The sequence below is a fragment of the Rhamphochromis longiceps genome, linkage group LG7 (assembly GCF_057381845.1).
Source record: "Rhamphochromis longiceps isolate RC_006_pf linkage group LG7, R_longiceps_female_GT1.1, whole genome shotgun sequence".
NCBI lineage: Eukaryota > Metazoa > Chordata > Actinopteri > Cichliformes > Cichlidae > Rhamphochromis > Rhamphochromis longiceps.
This window is the reverse complement of record NC_140563.1, coordinates 51,212,661-51,235,008: the sequence shown is the minus strand read 5'-3', so window position 1 is coordinate 51,235,008 and position 22,348 is coordinate 51,212,661. Positions and strand designations below refer to the sequence as shown.

General features: G+C 40.6%; 1 protein-coding gene across 1 annotated transcript in view; it reads left to right on the top strand.

Moving 5' to 3' along the window:
• LOC146666257 (uncharacterized) overlaps positions 1-22,348 on the top strand; it is a 56,489-nt gene that overhangs the window by 26,145 nt on the left and 7,996 nt on the right. The window contains exon 3 of the mRNA XM_085414178.1: positions 334-408. Coding sequence (XP_085270304.1) covers positions 334-408 — 75 coding nt within the window. The remainder of the gene's footprint in view (positions 1-333; positions 409-22,348) is intronic.

Below are 22,348 nucleotides of genomic sequence, written 5' to 3'. Positions count from 1 at the left end.
CTTGCATGTTCCAGTATTTAAATTCAGTCCCCGGCCTTGTGCACGCAGACTTGACTTCTACCTCATAAGCATTATTTTATGCCTGGAGTGATATAGTGACTCATGGTTTACGTAACCGACCGAGCCCGTTGGAAGGGGTATCGTTCATTAAAAAATGATCAGGGGTGATTTCAGGGAGGAGATTGGTTTATATTCAGGACTTCGTGTGCCAAAAATTCGACTCAGCGAGGGAAAAATGATAACCTCAATATGTCTTTGTGGGCTCACACAAACACAAAACCATTCCTCTTTTATTTTGTTCCCCTGATATGTCATCTCTGCGCTTCTCAACAGAAGACATTCCTACAGAACCGGACAGGACATCGAGAACTGTGGGACCTGCAGGGACTGCGCGTGCATCATCTACAGGTATGTGGATGTATACGTATTTGGAAATCTGACTGTTTATTGCTTGCATCACACGTGAGCACCGAGAGCACAGAGCTTGTGTCGGTGCACAGTTATGTGCATCACGCTGTCACTTTGAGTCACATCAGAAGTTCAGTTTTATGGCTTGGTAGGATTGCCATTCTGCTCTGTGTGACAGCACGGACGGATATGAAGCACTCTGAGTATGGCCACTCGTTGCATAAACACCGCTGCCAGTTTTGATCACTGAACGCATTTATAAGAGCTGCATTAATCGCAATCATTCTCCTGCTCCTCCTCTAAATTAATAGGCTAAACAAGAAACACAGACTTAAGTCATGCACCTGTGTTCAAACCACTTTTTCCCCCTCCCTCTCCCCTTTTTGCTCCTCTCATTTTTCAACTCTCGTCATCTCTCTTTTAGACACACACAGGCACTCACACACACATAGAGTGACTCCAGAATCATTCTGCTCTGAGATTTGAATTAAAATCAGTCAATTAACAAACAGGATTTCACACTTTGTGAGAGGGTGAAAAAAGAACAGAAAAGTGGGGATTGTGACAAAATTGAAATCCGTGTCTCCTGCTTGTACATGTCAAAAACTGTGGGGGAGGGGAGGGGGTCCTTCAGAGAGGAGACAAGAGGAGAAATGAAACCCATGATAGAATAGGAGGGGTGACAAGAGTGCTTGCATGCGTGGATGTAATTTGATTATGGCAGGATTAAAGCAGTACTCTGATTATTAAAACTTTCATTTAAACACCTCGGATGGGGGCTAAGAAATTATTTCATAAATCTGCGAACGAATAACTCAATTAAGGAGACAAAATTCATCATCAGTCTTTTTAATTGTGGTCTGGAGCGGCAAAAAGTGACATACATTCACCTCAGACTGATTACTTCCAGTGATTCGATTCCGTGCCCACTCGCTCGTTTGTTATTTATTATTTTGCTTATTATTTTATTAATAAGGTGTTTCCTGTAGCTGCGACGTATCCTCGACCTTAACTCCATTATCAAGCAAATGGCATTATAACTGAAGCTTAGTTACTGTAAACCACATAAATGATTCAATCAAACTATTATCCTAATCTGATTGTGTTCAGTAATTTATTTATACTGTGTGTGTGGAGAGCCCCTCTGTCAAAACACATGGAAAAGACAGTGGGGGCGACAGTTGAGGACAAGAAAGCAAAAAAGAAAATAAAAAACAGAGAGATCTAAGAGAAAAGAGAGATTTAAAATGAAAGATGAAAAGAGGGAGAAGAGGCCTATAAGAAAAGTGATTGAGTTGGAAGCTAAATAGGGGTTCATCTTGAAATATTGCCACATTACTCCTCAGGAATGTCTGAAGCAGCGACACTTCCTAATGTTAAAGTAAAAAAAAGAAGAGAGATTCAAAAGTTATCACTCTGGGATGTTCTTCGCAGTTTTTTTTCTCTCGGGTAGCAGTTCTGAAATATTTGACTTAATACTGCGACCTGCCGATGACATCGCAAGCCTCGGTTTTATGGTCAGATGAGGACTTATCAGTCAATCTGCCGCCGAGTCGACATGCTTCTTTCCATGTGTGACAAGAGGATTTTCCTGCTTTGAAAGGGGGGGGTGGATTCTCTTTTCTCTGCGACTCAAGTAGAGCCGAGTTTAGAAAAAGAGAAGTTGGCAGCAGTACAGAAGAAGGTGAAGATAAAGCGTAGCCTGAAAAAGTGAGTGATGGAAAAGCCCTGAAATCTGACAAGGCAGATTTCATCAATTAAGAAGCTTCTTGGAATCTTAGTCTTCGAAGAAAAGCCCAGCTCAGCACGCCGCACTCTGCCAATCTAGTTGAAAAGCTGAGATGGGAGTTTATTCAGAAAAATGAATTCCATTTCAGAATTTTTGTGCAAGACTATTTGTCATTGACAAGTCAGCCGCAACAAATTTTAGCCGAGTGATGTGACCGAGATTCATTTCAAAGCGAAATAAAGAGTATTTATTTTCACGGATCAGATAGGTACTTGTATAAAAAGGGTCGCGATAAGCTCGCAGGTCAATACCGCTACAATCAAACCGTTGTTTTGGTTAGTTGGCCGGCAGCTCGTACATGTTCCTCAGGCATGTGGTGCTGGTGCTTAGCCTTTGATAAAAGTGGCTGCATGCTTGCCACATCGAAAAGGAGCCAGCAGAGGTTGTTTGCGATGGATGGATGGATGGATGGATGGTTTGGTCGTTTGGGTCCAAAGTTCAAACTACTGACCTCAGTGGCTCTGTGAGGGTCTAAGGCAAGAAACTACACAAATGCAGATTTTTCTCCTGATGATTTTCTTCCTCTAGTAATGACCCCCAGCCTCCACTGCATAATGCAGTGTAATGTTCAGGTTTCAAACCTGCTAAAATGCGACCAGATTATTAAAAGGCACAGAGGCAGAGCTGGTGCCAGCACTGGCAGGGCAGCGGCAGAAAAGAGGACTTTTCTGCATTTTTGATTCACTGCACTCAAAGTGCTTTTTTTGGCTGTGCCACACAGCTGTTTCTGGTATGGACACAAGCTGAAACCATAGTATGTTTTTGTGTTAGATTTCATCTACATTTAATCTGATTTTTCTTCCATTGCAATTTTAAGGAAAGATTTTGAGTTAAATCTTATACCTGGTGTTGCTGAGCAAAATTGAGTTGAAAGACACAGTTCAGTTCAGTATTTGTCCTGAGTGATCCTGAAATCCAATTAACAATAATCATCAGTGTTTGGCTTACAGCTTGCAGGTGGAAAGAGTTAATGCAACGATACATTCTAGTAGAGAGTCTGCAGTTTTCAAACACAGCAATTACACTACGCTTTTGATCCTGTGTAGTAAGTGTTTTTTCTCCTGATTGCCTCAAAGGTCGAGAAAATCCATATTATTCTTTTCAGACTTTGCTTTTGTGACCAGGACAATGACATTTTTAAATTTAATTACTGGTTACCAAAGGGAAGTTTGAGGCGTAATCAATCAGAAATAACAAAGAAAAGAAAAAAACATCCAACTTATTGTCTAGGAAAAAGTTATGTTACATAATGATATGTGTAAGAGTGGGATTGTAAACCTTGGAGGAAAAAAAGGACAAAATCTAACCCTCACTTTAATGCAGGCACCAAGCTGGATATGATAAGCATCTCTTTAAAAAAAACATAAACACCTAACAACATCATGAATATGTTAAGCACAAAGTTGTTATGATACATGTGTATTTAAGCATGCCTTTGTGTGTTTGCGCACAGGGCTTTGTTCTCTAGTTTCTCAGGACATCGGCAGAGCTTATATAAAAATGCTAATGACACTTTAAGCATGCAAATGTAGATTCTAGTGGCTACAGAGAGAAACATTCTGAGCATTTTGTACCCAAACACGGTTCATAAACAAACACTTCATTTGTTCTGCCTTTTTTTTAAGGTCTCATTTTACAGGACGAATAATGCATGATGTATCTGATGTTATTTATCCAGCACCACTGGCACATTAACTGCATATTAAAATGTGAATTCGATTGTGTGGCCATGCAGGAGTGTTAATTAGTGAATGCGTTTGTGATCCCCACCCCCTTCTCTCCCTGTTATTCTTTTTGCTAATGGCGAATGTGCTGTATGAAATGAAGTAGGGAGGTCTAACAAGGAGCTGTTGTGCTTAATCCCCGTGGAGTGTACGGAGACAGCAGCCTAATCAGATCTGTACTCTGCTGCTTTATCTCTGCAACTGCTCTGTCTATTGCTCGATCACGCGTTTTGCTGGAGGAGCTTGATGGGCCGCGACTCTGAGACGGATTAATGACTCCGTGGACGATATGTTTTCATCTGAACTATGAGTCTACTAAAGTTTGCTCTTTTTTTCCTTTCTTTAAAACAAAACCTTCGTCGCCTTCAGTGAACAGCAGATAATTGAGGGGAAAAAGGAGTGCTGAGGAAGCATTTCTGCCTTTCTTGTTTTCCTTTTTGCTGACTTTTATCCACGGAGATATCACTCGTGTTTGTTGCCAATCTTGTGTGTGGCCTTGTTCCACGCTCATATTGTTTTCTCTCCATTGCTCTCATTTAGTCAGACTCTTTAAACAATTGTCAATGAGTGCCTGTTCACATCAGTGATATGCATATGCATGCCCAGGCACGGTGGTGACAGAGGATTTCTTTTGCGTGTCTCGTAAGAATCGGGCCGTAGACTGATCCATCGGGATGATTTGAGATGAACATTTTGTGACAGTGCCTACAGTAAGAGTTCTTCGCTCCCCAATCCCACCACACACCGACCGTGAATCAGCGCTTCCTGACGCACAGCTCCACTGGCACAACATTGCACGACAGATATTCGCACGCTGTCCCTCGATTGTGATAGACCCCAGAGAGAGTCGGCTGAGAATAAGAGAGTCTGGAGACTGGGCGTGGGAGATGAATTGCGGATGACTCTCGATGCATCTCAATTTCTCCTTTTTTTTAAAAAAAAATTTGGCAAGTGTCCCATCCCTTCTTCTCTTACTTTTTCCCCTGTGCAAATGTCTAACTCTTGTGTGCAGTGAAATATTAATCCACATCAAGAATTCATCACAACGGCTTTAAAAGATTTTAAAAAGTAATAATAGTGCCGGGGGAGACTTGGAGTCATCTCTTTGTTGGCTCGATATGGGTGGAGGATGATTGCCAGAGACGCTTGTCCAGTGGATTTCTGTGATGGAGCAGCTCTGCATGCCTTGCATGATTAAACATGCAGCACAATGCAAGCTGAGTTTCAGACAGAATTAATTGATTGAGAGAACAAATTGTTTGTTTTTTTTGTTTGTTTTTTAAACAGCATGTGGCTTTTTTTGTGATTCTGTCAAGCTGTGAAAGGCTGAACAAGGGAATAAAGAGAAGCACACTAAAGTGAAGAACCTAGTAAGAAAATTCATAGTGTCTTTTCAGGAACTCAAGTGAGTGTTAAGAGTTGTGGGCTGTGTTGCATAGAGCCCTCATTCATACTACTCTTGGCCTCTGTAATATGCTTCTGTCTCCTTCCCTATCGCCAGAGTGCCACTTCACAGCTCGGTCTCACGTTTCTTTCCACCACCTTTGAATCACCTTCTCATCTGGCCCAGAAGGGCATAGCAGTCCAATTCAAATATTCTCCACATGTTCCTAACTGTGGCCCATAGCTACAAGACAGCTTCTCATTGTCCTGCTTTTATCCAGACGAATATGCTATTTTACAGGCATCAGAAAGAGGCGCCTTTTCCCACAGATTGCTTGTGTCACTTCCTCTGCTCTGCCCCCACTTCTCCGTTCTCCCCGCCTTGAATATAAATACATTTCACACCTAAATGGGGATGAGGTGAAGTGGTGCAAACTGGCAACTCTGGATTGGGTATAGCAGCAGCAGGAAAGAAGGATGAGAGGAACATCAGAGAGGTGTTTAGTGGGAACAATTGCTACTTACAGCACTGGATTCCCTTCAATAGATAAATGAACCATGACCCCAACATGTTTCTATGCACAGTTTACTGAGGCAAATCAACAATTGCACTATACATGCAGTATGCAAATCAGTAGACACTCGTCCCAAAAAAGTCTGCACCCCGATGTGCACATATTTAACAGAGCTCCCCTTGAAACACAGTGATGTGTGAACTAATTATAGATGAACTTCTTATGTTCACGTACACAAGGATATGTCTGAACCTGTATGTAGCCTCAAGGCTTTCATTAAACATTGACGATTCTCTTCCATTATCATAACAGGGAGTGAGAAGACCTGACTGAATAGAATAGAAAATGAATTCTCAGGGGGGAAAAATACAGAGAGGAAGAAAGAGGAGGAGGAGGAGGAAAAGAGTGCATCTGTACTTGAAGAAGCAATGGAGCAAAGCGGGGAGGAAGATGAAACACAAAACCTACTTTTATGAAACATAAACCATACAAAGTATAATTTAGTGACAGAGGGACCTGAGTGTGTTTGTGTAAAAGAGAGTGAGCAGACGTCGTCCAGACTTGACTGTCACATACAGCGTCAGTCTCACAAATCAAGCAAACTCCATCTGTTCCACCATTAATCTGATTTGCTTCTACATTGCAGGGCCAAGTCTGCAATCATTTACAGTTTTTACCGAATGCCTAAACACTAACTGTGAATCCTGTAGCACAATTTCTAAAACTAGTCAGACTTATAGCAAAACCACTCACTGAGTGTGCAAAACTAAAAGCACAAAAACTGCTTTGCACTCAGTTTGCAATTTTGTAACACACACTTTGCAAGACTGTAGGCACAATTCACTGCACAACACTCAATTTCCAAATTTCCAACACACTCCTAGCAAAAGTATACACATGTATGGCTATCATTAACACTAATTTGCCAACTGTCTGGCACACTTTCACATGTGAAAACTTTCTTAGATAATTCGTTCACTTTGCAATCAGCCTAAGCACTATAATACAGGTAAGCTGTGTGTGCGGAGTACAATGGTGGGAGCAGAAAGAGTGAGAAGTAGAGGAGGCCGAGGAAGAGGACGTGGAGGTGAAGAAGTAGGATGAAGAGGACGACAAGGACAAGGAGGAGCAAGAGGAAGACGAGGAGGGGGCAGAGGAAGCATGTTCACTGCAGACCACGTAACCCATATAGTCATTATGGCAATTGCAAATAATCCTATACTTGGAAATAAACACTTGTGTTTGTTTTGATGTGTTTGACTAAACACCAGTACTTGAAGTTTGGATCCCTCCATGCTTATGGATCTATGACAGAAGTATGAGCTCAAACTGACATAGCCTACCTTGTGCACAGGGAAGGCAAACGCCAGATGTGTTTTGTATTCATACCATCGGTGTGCAGTTGGCGCATTGTGTGCTTAGTAGATGATGGCTTGTGTGTACTGTTTGATACGGAAACACCATTTTTACAAAGGTGTGAAGAGTTAATCTAGCTGTGTTTGCTTTTGCAAGAGAACTAAAATGTTTGGATAATTGGGTGACAGGTTGTTTTATTTGTGTGTAGAGTTTTGCTAAATTAGCCAATAGTTACATAACATGTGCTTAAGCAATCAGAAAAAACTGTAAGTGAATGGTCCTTATTTTGAGGGGTTCCTCCAGTCCTGTGACATCATCTGTGCAGCAGCAGTGACAGTTTCGGGAGCAATGTAGTACTAGTGCTGTGATTTGTGACCTCAAAGACGGTGTAAAGAACCCTCCACTGAGACTGAGCTTCCTCTGCTGATGCTAACATGCCTATGGTCCTAAATGTAAAAAACTGTAAAGTCTAGTGGCAGGTTTCTGCTTGTTTTTTCTTTTTTACTGTTTATTTTATTTTATGGTCCACAATTTTTTTTAACATTCTGGTGTGATGTCAAAGCATTGTCAACAACTGCAACGCACCCCCCCTTTTTTTTCAGAAAAAAAGCTCTACGACCCAATGAACACCTGCTTATTCATCACCAAACAGCAGGCAGATGTAATTAAGGTCCATCCACTTATCTAGCAATTTGCTTGTCACCCCTGGGCACTAGTTCCACTTGCACAGCTCACCCTCGAATATATTTTATATCCCATCATATGTGAGTCAGTGACATCCTTTGATCCTATATGTTTCACTTCCATCACACTAAATAAAGTTTCTGTTTCTGTCATTGCGTGTTTTTCACCATCTTTTAAATTACTGCCATCTTGTGGCCACAGTTGGCTATTGTCTCTGGAAGCATGCTTAACTCTGCTTTAATACAATTCCTCTGGAATCTGTAGTATTTGCCAGTTTTATGGAAATGTCCATGTCCTTTTAAAAAAAGGCTGGAGTTGGGCGAGCCAGAAGGCCAGCAGCTTTTTATTCTGATTATTTACACATGAACATTGTGGTTAACTTGAGAAACTGATGTGAGACTTTTATGCTAGACAAACTGTAGCTGACTCTACTTTCATCGGTCTGTTACCATATCTGTGTTGTATGGAAACAATAGCAAGTAAAGTAGGAGGATCAATTTTCTCTCACTAACCAGCTTGACTAATATGTAAGATGGAGAAGAGGAGGTTCGCCGCATTCAAACATTTTGTTGCAAGAGCAAAAATAAACAGAATAGCTCTTAGACATGATATATTCAAAAATAATTTAGTTACCAGTCAAAACAATTTTAACTGAATCCTGAGGCTAAAGCTGTCAACATCCAGTATCCAGGTGTATCCCGATCTAAACTGCCCATAACTGAGCTTGGATTTGCTTTTATGGATGTCTTCTACATCCAGAGTGTGAGCACTCCATGGGAAATTGATCCAAACATACAAGCATGAATTCTTTACTGTACAACCTAAGCAAATGGAGGGAAAAAACTAGAGAGAGAAACAGAGAGAGACATGTAAATGGAAAGTGATAGAAAGACAACAAAAAGCTGATACCTGATATATTGCGAATGTAACTGGATATGACACGTTTTTGTCTCTCTAAAGAAAGATTTGTCAGAGTCTTGACAGTGACCTTTTGCTAACAACCCCATCAGAGCTTTAAGACCTGTGTTGATGTTGGGGCATGTGTGTGCACATGTGCACGTCTTCCCCCCGTGGATGAGCCTGATAATGGAGAAGTGGTGTGTGTGAAATGTGTAAAGGGCAAGGCAGGCAGTTCTTCTGCAGTAATCCATCTTTACTTCAGGGCTGAGCCATGGATCAACAGGCATCTCGCGGGGGAGAGGGAGAAAACACACTGTAGGCATCAATCTCATTCATATGAATCTACACAGTCGAAATGTTCAGCCAGCTGGAGCACGAGATTTTCACAGTGAGAAAACAAGAAAATAGACATGAAGAGCATTATTGGCTCTACATACTTATTTTTTTTAAATTTTTATCTTGAACTGCTGACAGCACTACAGCTAGGTCAGAAAAGGCACCATGGTATGTGACGTGTTCATAGTGCATACATTGAAAACATGTTTGTCCCAGACCATTCAGAGGAGATGTGAAACCATAAAATTGTTTTATGTCCTTACAAATGTGTATCCATCCACTCGTGAGTTTGTTTGTGTGTGGAACTGACAAATATAAACCTGGGTGTGAAACAGAAGGGTGAGAGACACACCAAGAAAAACAGGAGAGCGAAAACCCTTGTTCATGCTGCTAATCACATACCGAACTTGTGCCAACAGTGAGTGCCAGATGGTGCCCATCACCATTGTGCCATGTCTTTGAAACAGGGAGGAGAGAGGAAGATCAAGAGTGGCATGTGGAACAGGGAAGCTCTGCCTAATGTGGATGATGTGTCATATAAATAATAATCAGGCTAGAATCTCACCCACAGCTAAATTAGATCCCTAAAGCTCATCCACTAGCACCCACTCTCAATCTTCTCCCTGCTTTGGCACTGTGCCTCTGTCATTATCAGAGATGATCAATAGATGCGATATTAAATGCTAAACGCCAACTCTGGAATTCTTTTTTCCATTGCTCTAATAGTATTCGTGGGGACCACTTTATTTTGGGTGATATAAGTGGTAACTGTCTGCTTGATTGAGGATAATAAGTCAGTGTATAATGTTTTATAGGCCCATTATAGTGTTGTTTTTGAGTTGGCAATTTGTATGAATATCCCTTTGGTTGGTGTTTCACTTCCAACATAAACTCTGGGGCATGATAGAAATTAAACATCAGTAGATCGTGATCTCCATTCTCATTACAGACAAATATGTTTATACGTCTCCTAAACTAAACTCTGGAAGACAAGATGAAAAACAATGCTATAGAGCCATTTTTTATTAAAGTAACACTACAGCTTCACCATTTTGATCAGCCTTACTTCATGTAAAATCAACTGGCATATTCTACCAGCCAATTCTGTTAGTGCAACAATCCTTCAGCCCAGTATCACGGCAAAACATGTAATAGACACGCTGGTCCATTTCACACTTTGCCTCTCTAAAACATGAAATGGATACGCATGCAGAAGTTGCATTAGTGCATGCAATTGGTGCAATACGAGCAGGGTAAATCTCTTGCTGGTAATCTCCCTGCATTACCAGCAGAGGGAGATAATATATTTAAAGCCACAAAGTTGGTAGTGAGCAAAAAAATTATTAAGTATATTCCAGGGTCCTTCATCGTTAGAATCGATTGACTTGAAATAAAAAATGTCCTTCTGCTATTAATGCAGCTTACTGCAACTTAAAGCAACTTCTGCAACTTCACATTTTGGAGAGGAAAAGCCTGAAAGGGACTCAGTGGACCAGCGTGTCTATTAAACATGTTGTTGGGGTTGAAGCCTTCCAACCTGAATGCCCATTAAGGTTGCTTTTCACAAATCTTCACTATCTAGTGAAGACTGGATTTAGAAAGAAGTGAAGGTTTTCTTATAAATAAATGACCTTGAGCATCATGGTTGCAAAGTTAAACATGCTAAAGTTATATAACAGTAACAGTATAAAAAAATCTTGTATTTGGAGCAGGAAACAAAACATTATGTTCCATGATAAAATCCGGTGTTGGCTTACCCAGCCATCTGCCTCAACCGTCTCCATGAGCCCTTTGTGGCTCAATACCTAAATCATCTCACTTCTTCCTTTACTCGCAGTAGTTACCTTTACTTTTGTTAGTGTGAGTCATGGGCAGTGTTGGTCAAGTTACTTGAAAAAAGTAATCAGTAACTAATTACAGATTACTTCCCCAAAAAAGTAATCCTGTTACTTTACTGATTACTTATTTTCAAAAGTAATTACTTACTTAGTTACTTTAAAAAAATATTTACAACCTGAATAGGTAATAAAGCAATAGATCTTTTAGCCAATTCTATTTTTTCTGCATAATCCATCATATAAAATGTAATCAAATAAAAAAGTCACTTTTTGAAACTAGTTTTATTAGTTTTAATCTTTTAACGTTAAGCATCAAGCAAACATTAAATTGTATGCACCATTCTCTGACTGGAAGAAATTTGTTTAACATTTAAACCTATTTTCTGCACATTCCAGCACATAAAATAAAATAGTTACAGTGGGGCAAAAAAGTATTTAGTCAGCCACCGATTGTGCAAGTTCCCCCACCTAAAATGATGACAGAGGTCAGTAATTTGCACCAGAGGTACACTTCAACTGTGAGAGACAGAATGTGAAAAAAAAATCCATGAATTCACATGGTAGGATTTGTAAAGAATTTATTCGTAAATTAGGGTGGAAAATAAGTATTTGGTCAATAACAAAAATACAACTCAATACTTTGTAACATAACCTTTGTTGGCAATAACAGAGGTCAAACGTTTACTATAGGTCTTTACCAGGTTTGCACACACAGTAGCTGGTATTTTGGCCCATTCCTCCATGCAGATCTTCTCGAGAGCAGTGATGTTTTGGGGCTGTCGCCGAGCAACACGGACTTTCAACTCCCGCCACAGATTTTCTATGGGGTTGAGGTCTGGAGACTGGCTAGGCCACTCCAGGACTTTCAAATGCTTGTTACGGAGCCACTCCTTTGTTGCCCGGGCGGTGTGTTTTGGATCATTGTCATGTTGGAAGACTCAGCCTCGTTTCATCTTCAAAGTTCTCACTGATGGAAGGAGGTTTTGGCTCAAATCTCACGATACATGGCCCCATTCATTCTGTCCTTAACACGGATCAGTCGTCCTGTCCCCTTGGCAGAAAAACAGCCCCATAGCATGATGTTTCCACCCCCATGCTTCACAGTAGGTATGGTGTTCTTGGGATGCAACTCAGTATTCCTCTTCCTCCAAACACGACGAGTTGAGTTTATACCAAAAAGTTCTACTTTGGTTTCATCTGACCACATGACATTCTCCCAATCCTCTGCTGTATCATCCATGTGCTCTCTGGCAAACTTCAGACGGGCCTGGACATGCACTGGCTTCAGCAGCGGAACACGTCTGGCACTGCGGGATTTGATTCCCTGGTGTTGTAGTGTGTTACTGATGGTGACCTTTGTTACTTTGGTCCCAGCTCTCTGCAGGTCATTCACCAGGTCCCCCCGTGTGGTTCTGGGATCTTTGCTCACCGTTCTCATGATCATTTTGACCCCACGGGATGAGATCTTGCGTGGAGCCCCAGATCGAGGGAGATTATCAGTGGTCTTGTATGTCTTCCATTTTCTGATTGCTCCCACAGTTGATTTTTTCACACCAAGCTGCTTGCCTATTGTAGATTCACTCTTCCCAGTCTGGTGCAGGTCTACAATACTTTTCCTGGTGTCCTTCGAAAGCTCTTTGGTCTTGGCCATGGCGGAGTTTGGAGTCTGACTGCTTGAGGCTGTGGACAGGTGTCTTTTATACAGATGATGAGTTCAAACAGGTGCCATTCATACAGGTAACGAGTGGAGGACAGAAAAGTGTCTTACAGAAGACGTTACAGGTCTGTGAGAGCCAGAGATTTTCCTTGTTTGAGGTGACCAAATACTTATTTTCCACCCTGATTTACGAATAAATTCTTTACAAATCCTACCATGTGAATTCATGGATTTTTTTTTTTCACATTCTGTCTCTCACAGTTGAAGTGTACCTCTGGTGCAAATTACTGACCTCTGTCATCATTTTAAGTGGGGGAACTTGAACAATCAGTGGCTGACTAAATACTTTTTTGCCCCACTGTATTTGTGTTTACACTCACTCTTCCAAATAGATGCAAGTAAAACACAGCAGAAAATAAATAAAATCAAAGACTCAGCAGTCCTGTTTCTCTATTTTCACCTGTATAGCAGGCAGGCGGAGGTTTGCCCTGGTGCAGGTGTGTCGCAGCGGTCAGTGGAAGGATCTGGGAGTTTCTCTGTGAATTTCACATTCCAGTGGCAGCGTACTGTTGGTGCTTGTTTGGAAGTTTAGGGGGGGTTTTTTCGCTGTAAAAAGAAGTTTTCTTCCTACGCAGTGAGCAGCGGACGCTAATGATTTTGTCACTTTTTACAGAATCAAACCCAAAGTACTTCCACTCTTTAAACGCTGCACGATCATATGCTCTCCCGCATTCGATATATTATCCATTGTTGATCTGCACACAGCTGTTGCCACAAACGTTGCACTTGCTTATGTCATTGTCATGAGATACTCTTGCAAAAAAAGCCCGGTTTTAGTCATGCAGTAACGCAGGTGCTTACGGGAAAGTAACAGTAATCAAATTACCTTTTCTGCAATAGTAATCCCTTACTTTACTCGTTACTTGAAAAAAGTAATCGGATTACTAACGCGTTACTGCCCATCTCTGGTCATGGGTCAGTATAAATCATAAGAGCAGCTTAGATGTATGTGTAAAGGTGTTTATACATACATATATCAACAGCCAATCTTGGTTAAGGACAGATATGTTGGTATTGATGTTAGGGCTGTTCGATATAATGATATATATCGGAAGACGATATAAAAATGTCTATCGTTTCATTTTACGCTATCGTTTGTTTCGTGGTGTCGCAAAATAAACCGTTTGCGGCAATATTGGTCACTGTAGTGGCTATATTAATTTCTTAAAGTTCTCTCTTTCTCTTATATTTAATATAACCACACTACGGATGGACAAGCGCCTGTTTTTATGCGTTGTCATTAGCAACAAGGACGGTAAAACCATCCCGTGTCCGCTTGTTTATTTTCCACATAAACCTTTCACAATAAAGCTCAAGATCCTGTTGAGACTTTTCAAAATAAACCGAATCACGTGAAAGAGTATGCAGAGTATTTACGGATGAGAAGCAAAAAAGAGGATCAGCACGGTGGCACGGTGGTTAGCACTGTTGCGGCACAGCAAGAAGGTCCTGAGTTCAATTCCACCATCAGGCCGGGGTCTTTCTGTGTGGAGTTTGCATGTTCTCCCCGTGTTTGTGTGGGTTCCCTCCGGGTACTCCGGCTTCCTCCCACCGTCCAAAGACATGCAGCTTGTGGGGATAGGTTGATTGGATAATCCATATTGCCACTAGGTGTGAATGGTTGTCTGTCCCGTGTGTTGGCCCTGCAACAGACTGGCGACCTGTCCAGGGTGTACCCCGCCTCTCGCCCCATGACAGCTGGGATAGGCTCCAGTGACCCTGAAAAGGATAAGCGGAAGCGAATGGATGGATGGATGAAGCAAAAAAGAGCCGTCAGGTCCTAAATATAAACCTTAGACTCAAACGTTAGAACAGGCTTTTCCCCGCAGCACGCTGTGTAATAAATACTCACAAAGAAAACGGTGGCCGTTAAAACTTATGTCTAAAAATGTATCGTTTCATGCATCAGTTAAAACACTGGACTCCAGGTACACGGCACCCAGCTGGAAACACTTCATGCAAGTCGAGCTGCCCGAGACTCACAGAATTTACAGAAAATGTTAAATTTTTGTGATTTATATCGTTATCGGGACGATAGATGTCTTATATCGGGATATTAGCTTTCATTAACTTGTGCTCCACCTTTAATATTTACAGCACTGTCTGCAGCCATGTAGCAGAATAGCATCCCAGCAGTAGTGTGGTATTAAGTGGTTTCACACTTTCTATTGTTGTTTAATTTGTGAAACACACTGCTGCAATGTTGATGAACAATGAACCCTTCATTTTCCTGTTTCAGTATATCATAACCCTGACCTTAAATGACACAATCTATCAGAATTGCATCCAACCTTAAAATAACCGTATTGGTCATAAAACACACACCCTGAGTTTTTGGTTGGGTTTAGTCTGTTTCTGAAAAAAAAAAGGATCCTACCTTTTTCACAGACTTCATCATGAATGGACTAATTCAGTGTATTTACAACAGGAATGCTTTACAATACTCATCAAATCTAATATCTGATACTTTTTTATCTTTTAAAAGACATAAAACAAATGGATTATGCACGTCAAACATGGCTGAGATTTCTGTTTTTTCCGAAATAAAAATCCTCTTTGTCTAAAAGGGAAGTAATCATTGCTAATAATCCATATTAGCTGCAGCTGTGCACAAATCTTTCAGCTCATCTTAGCCGCAATCTTTCATTACCTTGAAATGTTGATGCAACAAAACCACACCCCTTTATGCAGAGCAAGCTACTAAAATAGTATATGTTTATGAATGGCTATGACAGATATAAAGATGGATTGATCTTAACTGCTAGTTGGTTGTTTTTTTTTACAAGTGGCAAGCTGCCACCATGCCATCACACCTCTATCTTTCAGATCTCCTCAATCACCATTCATCCATCAGAGCCTTCCGCTCCAGCAGCTATCACTCAATACCTCAGCGGTGCTGAAGACAAACTGGCACTGTGTGCAACCAGCTATCACGTTATGCCTTTGAATTACCCCTCAGCTGACTTACTGTACAGTTGCTGGGTTGTGGTAATGTCTAAGTAAATTATGGACAAACCTTTGGAGCAACGAGAGAACTTTGCAGTTCTTTTATGTGCAACCTTGCTGAGTTCTGGATAAGTATTGATTGTAGGCGGGTGCTGAAGAAAAATCCTGGCTTGAGTGTTAGGACAGACTGGGTAAGCACGCCTCATCACATATGCTGCACTAAATTTGGCCCACAACAGCTCAGAGAGGCTGAGCAGTAAATTTTGGTCCAATTTTCTCAATACCAGCACTCAGCTCATATCAACACAAATCTACATTGCTTTGTGTTTAACCACTATTACACACTGAAGCTGTGCTTATACTCAGAATTACAGCTCGGCTGAATTGAAATGACATCCACCATCCAACTTTCCTGCTCAGTTGTCCAGAAATGGTGCTGTATAGGCAAAGTGCAGACATGTGAAAGATTTACCATTAAAGCCCCCCCACTCCCAGTATCCATTTATTCTGATGTCTGTGATGGAATTCATGGCTTTTTTGTTTCTCCCAGCTTCTAAGGTATAATACACTTGAAAAGTGCTGTACTCATTCTTTCTTTCCTTATATTCAGTGGCATATGGTGACTTTTACACTGCTCAAGCACCTAGCCATAAGAAGCTGCATGGCTAGGTGCATAATTTTGGTAGTGGGACTGAAAACACCTGAGTTCAAAGATTAAGAGATGTGGTCCAATGCTTTTGTCCATATAGTGTATGTGACATTGCTGACTGTCAATATCTACACGTGGTTAAAAATATAAATGAAAACTTAATGTGGCAGTGTAACTGGTATGTTGACACAGTAGCAAAACAGCCAGTTAAACTTGGTACTTTCGGTGAATAGAGTAATATCTCATACATGTATGAACCCTGCACCTGTTCAACTTTTTATCAAACTCTGTGTCCTTTCTCCATCATTTGAATCTAATGATAACAGTCTACTAATAACAGTCAGCTACGTCACACATTGTGGTCAAGGTGATCAGCGTGACAAATCTTGCTTGTTAAGATGCTCAATCACAGAGTAATTTGCTTGGTTACTTCACTTTTGCTTACTATCATTCCACACATATCTTCACATGTGTATAATAACACACAGATCATAACTAATCTCAGAGCAGTGAAAGAAGCAGAGCCAGAAGTAGCTTGTTTAATATGCTGGTCAACTGTCTGTGTGTATTAAACGAACAGAGAACAGAGGTTTATTCACAATATGCATGACAGGCAATGCCGTTTGTCTCTCAGCTCACAAAACACAAGTCTGTGTTAATGGGACAGAGTTACGCCCATGAAAATGACAGAAACTATAGATTCCAATAACTCAAAGTCAAGCTAACTTCTAAAGACAACAGCCAACTGCAGCCATAAGATGCCAGTAATTTAAAGGACAGATGCAAACTGGGACAAGACACTGGGTGAAATGAAAGGAAAGAGATTATTTTCACTTTGTGTGTTTTTAGAGTTCAGTGGGCAAGCAGTGCTTGACTTGCTTGCTCTTATAACAATAAGATTACTTAACTAACCCTCCACAATTACCCTCATCTTATATGACTTATTACTTTTGTTTTCTGTCTTATACGTTTATTATTTTTGTCTCTCTGTTGTTATCACGGTCATTTGTAAACATGACTTTTCAGGAAAATTGCTTAGTATAATTATACCTGCTCAGAACTAAAATGAATTGAATGGGCTGCTAGCACAACTTCCATGGAAGAATAGAAAGTATAAAAGATGGATATAGCTGCTGTGACATCACTCATTGGTTTCTGAAGTGCAGCTTTGTAATCTCACGAACTGAGATGAGACAAATGGGGGTGGGTTTGATTGTCACAGACAAGTAATTAGTCAATGAATGTGCGGATACATACAACGAAGCATGGCATGACCAAGATTTATAAAATAGACCTAATTCTAACTCGGTGTGACCAAAAATGAGTGACTTAGCCCATAGAAGCTATAGGAAAGTGTAATTTTAAATGTAATTTGCTTGGCAACTATAGCTGGTCAACATATGTAGTGGATTTAGCAGAACCAGACATTGTTCTTGTCTTTAGAAAATGGTAAGGAGCATTCACAGCTACAAATACTCGTTTTTCAGTGAGTAAACAAAGAGTTTCTGAAGAATATATCAGCTGGATGTGTAAAAGTTATCAGAGCACGACAGCTGTCTCTGGGGAAACATCTTCTGCCCTGACCTCTGTAAAGACCTTCCTGATGAGTTTGGTCAATCAGTTTCACATCATAGTGAATAAAACATTAATTCAATTTTGTTAGCCAATAATTAATTGGTTTCAAAACACCAGTGTTGTTGTTGAAAACACTCATCTCAAACTTTCAAAACAGGCCTTCACAAACCATTGGGTAACATAGCGATGGCTACGTTATAACATCTATAGGCACGATGGATCAGTTAGCGTAACTTAATTTCATTTTCTATAAAGAGCAAATTCTGGTGTCATTTCATTTTGCCTGTAAGGTGGCTGTGTTGGTTTACAGTTCACCTCCTCTGTTATGCTACATTTAATAATCGAGTTGCTCAAAACAGCTCATGACAGAGGCAGTTAGGTGATAGCAGCATGCATGCACAGTGACCTCCCAAAGTAATTCAGTAATGAATGTGAATTCACAGCAAGCAGCTCTTTTCCCACAGAGCAGACCATGAATGCAAAGGACAGCCAGCCTCACTCTTGGCTGATGGTTTAGTGTATGTAAAGCTTTGTCTCATTTATACACTTTGTACACCATCATCCCATGGTACAATGAACTCTACAGAGTAAACAAAGCACTAAGACTTAGACTACAGTAGCGGGTCAAGTCTTAAGCTGATAGAGGCTAACTCTGTAAGCTCCTGGGCAGCAGCTGCTTTCATTTCTTCATCCCTAGCTTATGCTTCCTGACCAATCAATCTTAACCTGACTTGCTCTTTATTTAAAACACCATGCAGATGCAGTGGATTTTAAAAAAAACCCAACAACTTAAACATTTTAGATGTTTACACTTTATCTCATCTTTTTAATAAAAAACAGTTTATGTTACTTATTCATGCACATGAAGCGAAATACAAACAAGGTGAGATGGGTCCTTTTTTCTCACTGGGATTAGCTGTGTGTTGATTTTTGAAAAACAAAGCACTTTTGAAAGTGCCAGCGGTCTCTAATAAGGTCACATTAGTCAAATCTGTGTGGGTAATTGCTATAAAAATGTAAATATTGGGTATTCATTATTTGAGTTGTGAAAGAAAAGCTATAGAGAGGATAGAGAATTATGTTAAAGTTGCACAAGGTTAAAACATCCACAACAGGTTTGCCTTTGTTTATTCTGAATTGCTGCCAAGAACTTCAGCACTTAGTTATGCAGCCAAATGTGCCGACCTTGAAAAAAGTCACATTCATATCCAAATACAAATAGCTTCAATACATCATATTGCTCTGTCGTTTGCAAAGACGTTTTTTGCTGTAAAGTGATCTCAGTGCTGATGGCGTGCGTTTAGACATTTAGCATCCTATGATTAGCATAATTATAGAGTCAAACCCTATCATGGACAGCACAAATCTGTGATGATGTGTCCCTGAGGTATTATTCATGTATCCAGTGTCTTTCATTTCTTGTTCAGTCACACAGTCTCCTTTCAGTGAGCCAGTCTCAGTCTGCTGTAGGCATCCGTCTCAGCTGGTTCTTGCCCGAGTCGGCTATCTTGTTAGTGAAGCCTGCTGTATCTTCAGATTTTTAATTAGATTTCTTCCAGACCTCTTTGAGTTTGATAAATTAAGGTCTGTAACTTACTGGTGTCACTGTGTTTCTGTCCAATACAAAAACTCCTCGGATAGCTTTGTGATTACACTGGGATCAACCCCAGTTCAGGGCTCCAGAGGAAACATGTTTCATCCAGCTGTCAATAAAGTGAATCTGACGACAACAACAAAACTTGGTTGTAACCTGGCAGTCATGCTTGTCATGCTTGAGCTCTCATCTTAATTGTCTCATTATCTTTAGATGTAAAACAATTTCTCATGATCATTACTTAATTATTTGAAGCTCTTATTTAGTTTCAAAGTGCTCCATCCCAAGATACTTATTTGAAGATGTTGTTTTCAAATGCCAGACATTTCTTAAATTTTCCCTATTACATGTCTTGAGATGCAGAGACTGACTTCAGAGGAGCTATGGATTGAAATGCGACACTCTCTAAACCAAACCAGTGTCTGTATATGTACTATGTTCAATTTATATTAATGTCATCATACTCAATTAGCTGCACTTGTGAGAAAGGTGTGAATGCAGATACGTGGTTCAAATTATTGTGTGTACCAGTTATAGACAAATAAAGCATAAATGTAAGGATAGCTTTTTGGAACTATAGTACTGCTTTTCTCACAGCCAGTTTTGAACAATACAGTGCAATTAGTCTACAAATGTAGGCTAACTGGTCAATAATACTAATGATAGTACTAATAACCACTACAATACATTACAATTTTATTTATATAGCATGTTTAAAACCAGGGGGTACACCAAAGTGCTTCACAGTGAGGAATAACGGTAAATGATTACACTGAACAGTAAGTCGTTAAAACAAGGTAAAATAGAGGAAACAGAGAACAAACAAAAGCATAAGTAGTGTAGAGATAGGGAGAAATCATGATTATCCAGAGAAATGAGTAGCGATAAAGCAATTAATGAGCGGTGAGAATTAGCGAGTCGGAAAAGCCAGGTCGAATAGGTACGTTTTCAAGCGTGCTTTAAAGGATTGAATAGAGTCAGAGGCACGAATGGTAGCAGGAAGACTATTCCAGAGGTTTGGTGCTACAGAGGCAAAGGCACGACGGTGCCTGGGCTGGGCCAGAAGTAACTGACCAGATGATCGTAAAGAACGGCTGGGGGTATAGAGACTGAGGAGGCCGATGAGATAGTCAGGGGCAAGGTTATTTAGGCATTTGAAAGTAAGCAGCAGAACTTTAAAATCAATACGAAATTTAATAGGCAGCCAATGTAAGTCAGAGAGCACTGGAGTAATAGAGTCAAACTTTCTAGTTCCGGTTAGGAGACGAGCCGCAGCATTCTGAACGAGCTGTAATCGGTGGAGGTGAGCGAGCTGGAGTCCAGGGTAGAGCGAGTTACAATAATCTAATCTGGAGGTCACAAAGGCGTGTATCAGTTTTTCGAGATCGTTGTACGGTATTAAGTGTTTGACCTTTGAAATTTGGCGCAATTGGAAGAAGCCAGATTTAACCACTGAGGAAACCTGTTTATGCAGCTAAAGTGAACTATCCAGGCAAACACCTAGATTACTTACAGTATCTGTAAGAAAGCAAGCAAAGGGAGGAGGGAGGTTTTATTCACCAATGATCTTGTGTTTAACAATGCCATCCCGCTCTTAGTCTCCTTGTCCTCGACAGAGGCGCGTCTCAGCGTACTTAGGTGCCTGCGTTGAGCGCAAGTCCCAGAGGTCCCAATCCAGGTCAGAAGCGGCGAGCACACCGGAGAGGTCGGATAAAATTGAAGTCCAACAGGGCAGATCCAGCGATGGCTGAGCAGTTTGAAGGGTGGCCAGCGGTGGGAGGTGAATGGAAGTTGCAGAAATTCTGGGATGGGAGAGGAGTTAGCCGCGGCATGTGCCTTAAGTAAGGCTTTATTGTGAACAAGTCAAGAGAAGATCAGTAATTCAGCTGAAGCACCACCAAATCAATGTTATACAAATATCCTAAGAGAGCGATGTGGTTGCCTTTGTAGTTCAGCATCAAAATGTCAAAGAAGTTGATCATTGCGGTGAATAATCAGCTTGTTCTATAGGAACAAACACACACCTAGCTAGCCAAGACGTCGCCTTCACAAGCAGTCAGCAACCAGATTTGTTGTTAAAAAGTACTAATGCATTACTTCCTTTATTTTGCAATAATCTGATCTATTTTTCTCACTTTATGAGAGACAGTCTGACACAACTTGTATTTTCCCAACACTTGTCCATCTATAGTTCCGTTTTTTTATTGTTTTGTGTCCAGTTTTGACGAAGGACATGATGTTGGGGTTTCACCCATGTTTGCTGGGAATATGTCCATGTGAATCCTGCCTCATGTCTGTCTTTTGGCTGTTGCTTAATTAATGTGTAAAATCAAAATGACAAATGCGCATCATGGTGCATAATTTCATTAATACTTACAACAAAGGTATTTCAGTACAATTAAAACCCCATCAAGATGAATAAAAATGTAAGTACAGTGGTCCCTCGTTCATTGCGGGAGTTAGGTTCTAAAAATAACCTGCGATAAGTGAAATCCGCTAAGTGGCCAACTTTATTTTTTTTACAATTATTATAGATGTTTTATGGCTGTAAAACCCCTCACTACACACTTTATAAACTTTTCTCCAACAGGCTTGGACATTTTCACACTTTTCTCTATGGTTTAAACTCTAAAAGTTCAAACCTTCATAGAGAAATAAGTCCAGTATTATAGAATAAAACCAAAGGCAGCCGTGCAAAATGTTTCATCGACATTTGTCGGGGAAATGGGTGTTGGGTATACCCATATAAATGGGTATTGTTGGAGAAAACTTACAAACATACAGTACAGCACTTCAGAGTCACACGGCTATCGATCGAAGGCTTAGATAAATTTGACAAGCTGAATGCATTCTGTAGTGTACAGGAGACACGGCACGAGGTGATTGACAATGGTTTACAGCCAATCACAATGCAGAACACAATGCGCTGTTTAA